This window comes from Polistes canadensis, unplaced genomic scaffold (assembly GCF_001313835.1).
Source record: "Polistes canadensis isolate GaletaPanama2010 unplaced genomic scaffold, ASM131383v1 scaffold_261, whole genome shotgun sequence".
In the NCBI taxonomy this organism is placed as follows: Eukaryota; Metazoa; Arthropoda; class Insecta; order Hymenoptera; family Vespidae; genus Polistes; species Polistes canadensis.
Window position 1 is genome coordinate 3344 of NW_014569808.1, and position 10022 is coordinate 13365.

At 35.1% G+C, this 10022-nt stretch overlaps 1 protein-coding gene across 1 annotated transcript; it reads left to right on the forward strand.

Annotated features, from left to right (window-relative positions):
- Positions 1–1118: 1118 nt before the first annotated feature.
- LOC106790802 lies at positions 1119–9483 on the forward strand. Its single transcript, XM_014755962.1, has 4 exons — positions 1119–1939; positions 8112–8192; positions 8255–8472; positions 9466–9483. The coding sequence occupies exons 1-4, from the start codon at positions 1843–1845 to the stop codon at positions 9481–9483; spliced, it is 414 nt and encodes a 137-aa protein (XP_014611448.1). The 5' UTR covers positions 1119–1842.
- Positions 9484–10022: the final 539 nt, after the last annotated feature.

Consider the following 10022-nt stretch of genomic DNA (forward strand, 5'->3'; position numbering starts at 1 on the left):
TAAAAATACATTAATAAAAATTACGTATAAGTTATATGTAGTAATGTAAAATTAATTTTTGTTTTAGGGTCATCGATATTGGCAAGATTCTATTCCACTGTTCCTAGTTTGTGTTCTCGTAGTAGTTGTGGTGTTGGTTTTTCTGTCTAAATGTATGAATGTATGTGTGTGTGAACAAATTTTTGGTATTTGTTCAGTATGTCAACTATGCATCTATTGTCAGTACATTTTCACTGGTCGCCGCTGATTTTCATCGATTCTTGTTTAATTGTAAATCTTTTTGAATGTTTTTGTTCACAGGTAGCAATATTGTTAATAGCATCTGAAGAGGATTAGTTGTAAATAGAATTATATATTAAATGATAARATAAAATAAATTCGGTTATAGATAAGTACGATAATAAGATGAGTAATGCAACAAGAATTTGTTAAATTATTTCAATTCAATAATATGATGTATATTTTTTATATTATTACGAATTCTTATTATCGTTAAAATAATATCCRATGCACTTGTCAGTGCATATCAATGCGTGCGTTCCTATTATAAGTTCTTGAGTGCTATATTTTAACTTTCAATCGATTGTAAATCGGAACATTTACATTTTTACGTCAGGGTTGCGTTTTATATTTAAAGTTTCAATAAAATCTACATGAAAGTGTGTGTGTGTGTGTGTGTGTTTGCTTGCATGTTCGCGTTAATTTAGGAATGGAGCACTGTAAATCAGCTCTATTTTTTAGGCGGTTATCGGGTAGGTAGATCGATTTAAAACGATGTGCATGATTTTTCCATTCAACTTGAATAATAAGTTGGATGAAAAAATCAGTGACTCGTTTTCCGTGTTGAATTTTGCAAATTTCTTTTTAATAGATTGACAAATATGATGTGAATTTATTAAAARAAAATTAAATGTAGAAGTARAGTYTTAGCCCGGGGGTCTCCGTACACAGCAACCTCCTCGCGGTGAGACCTGGGTCGGTATTACTTGCAATATATTTAATACTAATTCTAAATTATGTAACGCAAGTACTACCGGGCTAATGGCTGTGCTAGATTCAATTTAAATTCATATTTACATGTTTTAATTATTATTAATAATTAATTTCTTTTGGTCCTTCTGACACATTGTTATTATTTTTGCAAATAATCATGCAAAACATTTAGAGATTTACCAAATAACTTATTAAAAAATAAAATGTGTATGCATGTGTGTGTATATATGAGATAATATTTAAAGTATGTTATGTATGTGTGCAGATATTTCTAACCCTTTGCATTCGAGGCCTTTTTCGCAAGGACAAACCAGTAACTTTAGACGATTTTTCGCATCTAAATAACGTATCTAAGATTAAAGATTTATAGTTGTTTTGTATGCATGTATTGTTAAAGGGATTCATGAAGCAGTAATGTCCAAATATAACTTAAATAAACATCGTTACCGTTCAAATTATCGTGTTAAACCGAATGCTGACCAATAGTAACTTCTCGAGTGCATAGGGTTAATATATCACGGAAATATAAGTTTTTTAAAATGAAAATAATTGTTTTGTTCATATATGGTGTATTAAAAGTATCCGATCTTCGCGATAACATTTCAAGCTAATATCAAATTTAACTATCCTTTCATTTTACTGACGAAGTGTGTGTGTTTCTGTGTGTTTCTGTATCGCTAATTATAAAACGCAAGATAGAAACGGGTGGTTGCCGTTAAACGAGCGGTAAACGCGATAGGTAGAACGCTAAGGGCATTGTGCCCTTAGGACCCTTTCAAGAGTCAACTCTACTCGTAACTATCTCTTTCTCTCTTTTGCTCGTATGCGCTTATCGGACGACGGGTTGCAATGGAATTTCTTAAAGCATACTCGGAGGCGTCGTCTTGGCTGTTGTTTCTCGTAACATTGCGGAAAAGGCGAGTTATGTTGGCTGAGAATATTATCGGTAAGGATAACCGGAGTTTTCCTTGTTTCAACCCTGACACTCTACCCTTACTACCTTCCTTCTATCATCTTGTTTTCCTTGAAAACGGGTTCAACGATGATGAGAAAGAGATCTTTTTCAAAAGAGAAATAACGAACTAGACAGTCAAAAACACTGATACCATTTACCCACTTATCTTATCTCGTAGCAGAGAAATAATAAAGAATGATTGAGCACGAAAATAAGAATATATCAAAGTAATTTCTAGAATAATATCGTTATAAAGCTTTGTCGAAAGGAATGATCGAAGACGCGGTAAAAAGACAAATGATCTCATCTTTTTTTTGTATTTTTTTTAAATTTGATTGTAATAATTCTCAATTGGAGATACATTATATGTTTTATATAAATGCAATTTGTTTTATTTGATTTACAAATTAGAAATTTAGTTGTACATCCTTTTCATTTTTGTTTATTTTATATTATTGAGAAAATATATAGAGAAAAATTCGACGTATACTTTTGATGGATCGGTTAATATGTAAAGGTGAAGAAATGTTCGTTTTCATCTTAACATTGCTTCAACAGCGGGAGAAGAAAGTTTCGGGATCAAAAAGTATAAAGAAAAGGAAAATAAAAGAATGAATAGAAGGAAGGAAGGAAGGAAAGAAGGAAGGAAATAAAGGAAGAAAGAAAGAATTAGAGAAAAAGATCATGGAAGCGAGTGGTCCGTTAATTGAATTCTACGTGGGTTTCGTTATTTTCCATTCCAAAGTTGAATTGGGTCATCTCGCGAAAGAGACCTGCAGTAGTAGTAACTGCACCCACGCTGTTGTCACTTCTTACGGTCAATAAACTTTCGTTTTCTCAAGCTGGAACCTCAAGCGAGCTGGTAATTTGAGAAAAGGCTTGAAAATTCATTCCTGTCCAACGTCGACAGGGGCGACCCTTTTGTGCGAGCCCATTCTCTTTTTCTCTTTTTCTTTTTTTCTTTTTTTTTTTTTTCTATCTCTCTTTCACTCCGTCAAATGCCGAGTAATTAAAGGCGTCACGAAACGGTGGATGCGACGACGAGACCCCGGACGACTTAGCGATAATAAAAATTTCCTGTCGACTCGTTCTTTTTCCCTTACTTTTCTTTTCTTTTTTATTTTTTCTTTTTTTTGGATTTCCTCTATTCATTCCTTTTTTACTTAATTTTTTTCTTTTTTTTTTTTTTTTTTTGTCGAACAATTGCAAAGGTGAGAGACGGTAATTGTTACACTTGTACTTTCCCTTTCGTACGTACATATCCGATGACTTTTTTTTATCCTTTAAAATACGAAAGGAAATTTTTATCAGTCGTTCGATAAAATCACGTAATGCGATTCTATCGTTGTTTTAATATTCATTTTATTATAATGCTTTTATTATACAATGATATTTGTATTCTTTGCGAATAGTTTTTTCGTCGAAGGTCGTTTAATTTTTTAAATTATTTTGATACAATTATTATCGATCAATAAATAATTGTATTTATTGCAGAAATACTCGATTGTCCTGATAAATCAGACATCGCGTGTTCCACAATTAATAGCCTAATTTAGTTTGTAGCATAATCCAGTTTCTATCGATAATTCATGAGGATTGAATCAGTTAGCACGTGTTATCGTCACATTGGAAATATTGGATTAAATTTCTTTCTTCTCTCTGACGAACGAGGTGCGCGAATAGACGCTAGCTATAGTTTTAATCGATGTGTATTTGTTCTGTTTCCGAACTCGCGATTAGTTGAACGATCTTACAAAGCTCTGTTCTACCTCTATCCTATATATATATATATATATATAACTATGTATAGATGCATACATCCAACTATAGTTTTAATCGAATACGTGAGATTAATTTCTCCTTCTTCCCTGATCTATTGGAGAGTTTCCCATTGGTTCAATTCGTATCGCGTGTATTCTCTACTTCCTAAGAAGAGTTTCTAATCCTTATAACACTTGATATCGATTCATTGTGTGTTCGTACTTGTATATTGCATGTGTATCTTATTAAACGCTGTTATTATTCACTAAGCTCGCGCAGTTGTTCGAAACAGATAATTTGATGAATGGTTTGTCTTACAAATCCTATAAATCTTATCAATCGATAAATTGAAATAAAATGTTACATACGCGATATCATTACATTTGAGAACACAAAGCTACATAAATACTTATAAAAAATGAAGGAAAAGGAAGAAGATATAGTATCAGGAATAGGTTGGGTGGTTCTCTTAACGTGCTATTGCGAATTCGCTCTTAGCTTTCTGCGTATTACACTCGAGTAGAAATTGCATTCCAGTTCTCTTCCCCCATTTGGCTTTCCGCAGACTACTCTTGGCGGTCTACTAAATTTTAATTCGTACCGGCGTGAATTCAGTCTCGGCGGTGGTAACGGGAACTTTGGAAGACAACCGACAGTGCACCGTTCCTACCTGGTAACATTAGCAGTTATATTTAGCGAATCTAGTGACGTCCTAGTGGTTCTAGTAACAAGTGGGACCATAATGACGACTATATCCTGGGTGATGCCACCTAGTCGAGATGTTCTCCTCAACATTCCTCTTGTGCTACATAATCTACGTAATAATTATGATATCATCAATTAGCTCAAGGCTGCTGACGTTAATGCGTATTCACATGACCACTATGAATCCTCTCTCTCTCTCTCTCTTCCCCTCTTCCTCCTCTTCCTCTTCCTCCTCCTCTTCCTCCTCCTCTTCTCTTTATCCCTCTTTCTGTACGCGTAACACCACGCGACGACACGCAATACGACGACACGGCATTCCGTGCGGTCGCGAAATCGAATGTTCCGTGTACACCGCAAACCTAAATCGTATCCCTCACTGGAATCACGCCCATTTGCTGAAAACCACTTCTACCTTCAACAATCCTAACTACTAATTTCATCGGAATGATTCGTTCTACTACGGTAAACCAAGAGTCGACTAATTGTCTTTTATTTTCTCTTCAATCTTAATACAGGTTGCTTGTTACGAACAGAAAAAGTACATTATTCAAATTGACAAGTTTTAGCAAATCCGAACGAATCGCGGTCCGTTGGCAGATAATTCATGCACGCGATTTAGAATAATTTTCAATCGCGAATTTCTACCTCAGGTCTATAGATGTTCTCATTAAAAAATGTCAGCTGCAACGGGTGTCAGTTACAAATGTATATCGAGTCTTTTTGTTCTTCTTTTTCTTTTGTTTTTTTCTTTCTCTAAATGTAAACTCATAGTTGGCTTCGTTGGTAGAAATACATGAACTCGCGTATCAAAGCATAGCAAACTTGTTAATCATCTCCTGACACGATGTTTATGCATGCGTCTCGTATATCTCCTCTTTCTTTTTTATTCTTTTTCTTTTTTTTTCTTTTTTTCACGTAACTCATTTTTAATTGCATATCGCGTTAAGTCAATAAGTACATTTACCGCAATTATTTGCAAGGTGGTAAGCATTTACCGAGCAAACGCGTTTAACTAAACATTTTATTCTTTTTGCAATGACTCTCTTTGTACAGGAATATAGGGGATATGTTTGTGACGTAACCTTGTTAAAGGAATAAACATAGAAAGAGAGAGATAGAGAGAGAGAGAGAGAGAGAGAGAGAGAGAAATGTAGAAATAGAGTTAACTCCTTTGATAGGTACCATCATAATCCTCTAGGGGGAATTAGGTCATCGCTTTTGGAAAACTCAACCACGTGGGTATTATTTCGGCACGATACTAACTTCGGTTACGCGCGTTTCATAGAAATTACCTCGAGCATCACTTAGCCGAACGTTCGTCAGGAAATTCGAAGCGGCTTTAGGATATGAACCACGGTTAGAGAAAGAGGAGGCATATATCTAAGTAGCAAGAGAGAAAGAGAAAGAGAGAGAGCGAGAGAGAGATTGCAGGGAATCCTGAATCTAGCGTTATTAATTAGAGGACAGTCAAGCGTAACGCGAGACATATTGTATGTTACACAAACCGAGAAGCTAAACTCGCTTGCCAATGAGGTAACAAGGTGCGAAAGTTTGCTGAAGCTTTTCGATATCGATCGATAACGACGAGAGTATAGGGAAGCAACAAGACCCATAGAGTAATCCTTCTATAATCCTTCGCACATTAACGCTACGATCACCTATCCTATCTCATGTTCGAATCGTGGTAACAATTTTTTACTTGAACAAATCTTTAAGTATTATATCGATTATCTCTAACAAAGTAGAGATGTATGTATTATAATGTATTGTAATAAAAAGCATCACACAAGTCCCGTCAGGAGATTTTAATAAAGAAGATATTATATTAAATGTGTGATAAATAATAAAAATTGTTACCGGTCTTTATTAAATGTAGAATGAATTATTAATAATCTAGATCTCTCTGCGTTAAAATTCTATAACAATAAAGAGAGAGAAAGAGAGCTGGCAAATATATTTATTAGGTAGAGATATTAAAAATTAATCAAATTTCCATGATCATTCGCGATGATTTAGTGCCGCCGGTTAAATGTCTATTAATCGCTAACGAAATGAATTATTCATTTATTGTGATACATTTACCCTTTAACTCTCGCACGGTCAAAAGACAGGGGCGGCAAAAATAAATAAAAAAAAAAAGGAAAAAAAAGGAAAAAAAAAGGAATGTCTATTCATGTATGTATATCGTATTCGCAACGATCGTCGTTGCACATCGTGTCGATAATCGCGTCAGTCTAGGATCACATCCCTCGTTCGTACCTTTATGCATGCGTGTATCCATCCCATCGAAAAAGCGAATATTGCGTTCGATTCGATTAAAAATTCAGTGCGAAGAGAGGAGGAAGGGGGTGGGTAACTCGTGTATAAGCGAAAACCAATATGGCGATTAACATACGTCTAGCAATGGATGATACGATATGTTCAACGAGAGCACGTTTTCAAACTTGGTCGATTTTAAACAACGTTTTGCACTTTCCAATTGGGACGCGACGAGTTGTTATTAAAATTATATTTATCGGACCGTTAAAAAAAAGAGAAAGATTTTATGATTTGGTTGCAGGTTCAATTCTCTCGCGTGTGTATTTCTTTTTTTTTCTCTTTTTTATTATATATATATATATATATATATTTCGTTCAAATTCAAACACGCGCAAACCCTCGACATCGGACATCGTGAAAGAAATGCGCTCTGTAGAGCACGAAATTCATTATCTTCTTTCTTTTTTTTTTCTCAAAATGTTTTTTACGCGTATATATATATATTTTGTGATTTATTTATTATTCGGTTCAATGAACATATATACATTTTGGAAAACGAATTGTTTCCCCTTCCACCTCTCGTGTATTGTAATAGGGCGGGCAGTCTACGAAAATAGGCAGAACTCGCAGAGAGATGAGCTGTCACCGTAGGATAGTTACGTAATTGTAGAGTCTCCGTTGCAGTATGGTACGTCGAAGCAATCGTGCAATGATTCCTACGCGGAAATCCGGACGAAGGAATGTCCTTTAAACGACTTCTGTCCGGAACAGACCGGTAACTGGTTTCCGGCTGACGAGGCTGCACTTCTCTTTCAATGTCTTCTCTCTTCCATTCTACACCTACCTACCTACCAATGTTCTCATTTTACTTCCCAGCTGTCGAGATATAGCAGCCAATCCGAGACCTACAACGTACACCTATACCTACACCTATACCTACACCTACACCTATCTCATTTCGAGGATTCCCTGTATTAATAAAAATGTTCCCGACAAAAATTCATTACCATTTTCGACTGTCCTATTAAAATAGATCATTACTTATTCGGTATTTCATAAATGCATTAACAATAAATGTATAACCATTGTACGATATTTGAATAGAAGATATAATAATCTCGCGTCTAAAATATATATATATATATTTTATTTTATGGGGTAGAAAAAGGAATGGAATGTGATGAAATAAAATTCTTGTTTTTCATTAAGAATTTTAGTCAAGTAATTTCCATTCATTTGCAAGTTTCTTAATCTAGTAAAAGAAAGAAAAAAATAAAAAGAAAGCTGACACGACGAGTTAAATTGTGCATATATTGAATATTTGTCAGAGAGAAAGAGAAAGAAAGAACTATAAAAAAAATGAGTTACTCTTGAATGAAATTCATGCTTGAGATACAAAAAGATATAAATCCCGTCCAATTTGAGGGTATTATTTTAGTTTTAAGCGGCATTCCGATTAAAAGGAGCCTCGCGAGTACACTTCGACGAAAGCTTAAGAACTTGGCCGAGTCTCCGAAAGGTAAGAGGATTAAGGTCACTTATGCGGCAACTTGCTCACGAGTTTCACGAACACGTTAACAGTCTTGCTGTTACTTGGGGAAAGTAGTAGCAGCAGTAGCATCACTAGTAGAACAGAAGCAGAAGCAGAATCAGAATCAGAAGCAAAAGCAGAAGCTGAAGCAGAAGCAGAAATAGCAGCAGTGCCCAGGTCGAGTTCTCAAGGTACGACTGGACTATACCTGGAAAGCTTGTTCTTCGCTTGGTCGACGAGAATGACGATACTACTACTACTACTACTAGTATTACTATTACTACTACTATTATATTATCTACATTCCTCTCTTGGTCTTCCAACGTTCCGGACTTCGTGGCTTACGAGATTCCCTACGCTTCCAAGATCTTTCTTCTTTGATCTCGTAGACTACCTCGAGGCTATCAATCTCGAATTAGTTGCGCTAGCTTATCTTTGTATTCTTTTTATCCCAGATAAACACTTTGTTCTCGGGAATTTGCGAAAAATGAAAGAGATTTTTTTTTTCAAATTACATATATACAATACATTTTAAATGTGTATAGAATATTAACAAAAAAAAAAAAAGGTTCAATTATATTGATCATATTTATAATCATTGTAATGTTGTATTTTTGATTGTTAATGGATGTTTGAAGACCAAGAAGGAAAATAAATATCGAATCGTGGTCTCGATAATGCTCTCGTAAAAAATCCTTTTGCCTGACGTTCGTCCATCGGTAAAATTTAAGTCTGGAAACAAAGTTTGCATAAGAGTAAAATCGATCGACTTTACTTTTAGGTAACATTCGAAACTCCCATGAAAAATCACGAAACTTATGTTCCCGTCTCTTTGAACTAGGAATATTATTGGCCGGCATATGACAAAGAGTAAGAACGATTTTCTTGTTCGATTTGTCAGAATATTATTTCGATAAAAATCAAAGATAGATAAAATAAAATGCTGATGGAAAAATGTCGATAGATTTAATTAGTTTGTTGAAATATGAAAAAAAAATAAAAAAAGAAAAAAATTAGCAAGTAATAAGAAGAAAAGTGTACGGAATGACCAAACTGGAAGGAAGCTGAAACAAATATTTGGCAAGGAAGGCATCGTGCTTGCTCTATGTCATGCTGAATAGGTCCGCCACGAAGAGATATTTATGTACACATACCCAGTGTATAAGGGATGCCAGATTCCAAACCCAGGGCTCACTCGGCCGAAGTAAAATGTATTGTTTTCGGATATTCCCCGCTTCATTCCCTTTTGTTTCGCGTCTAGCTGTTATCCAGCCGCTAGCAATGGCTTGCTGCGAACGAAACCACAGCAGCAGACATCAATGTACACCGGGGTGGTGGTATACGTGAACAACGTGCACGCGCGTGCGTATAGGTGGACGCATGCACACTGGCTTCTACATGCACAATATATACGAAGAAAAAGAAAAATAGGAAAGGGCGAAAGGATAGAACGTTCCTTCCTCCATCTATCTTTCCTTCCTTCCTTTCTTTCTTTCTTTCTTTCTTACTCTTTCAGTGTCCGGTCCTGTCCTCGCCATGGTAGAAAACTTTCAACTGCTTAAGAAATATTTTCTTTTGCCATTATCCACAATATATATGATCTCGGGGGAATACGTAAATTTAATTAGATTAATGCGAGATATAAGGCAATAAATTTATTTCCAAAAATTCTAACACCGATTTTCATAAAATACGCGAATTTCAGTACTTTCATTTGTATGAACTTTTAGGATTACCCATTTAACACGCGATATTAATACGATATGAAAAAGTATTAATGGAGATTTTGTAGAATGTGTTTAAATGCATATCATTTGT

Excerpts from the sequence above, each read along its gene's own strand:
- LOC106790802 (XM_014755962.1), top strand. The coding sequence starts at position 1,843 with ATGGAATTTCTTAAAGCATACTCGGAGGCGTCGTCTTGGCTGTTGTTT. Across the intron at positions 1,940-8,111 it reads GTTGGCTGAGAATATTATCG|TTTTAAGCGGCATTCCGATT; the intron begins GTAAGGATAACC and ends GTATTATTTTAG. Across the intron at positions 8,193-8,254 it reads CTTGGCCGAGTCTCCGAAAG|TCTTGCTGTTACTTGGGGAA; the intron begins GTAAGAGGATTA and ends ACACGTTAACAG.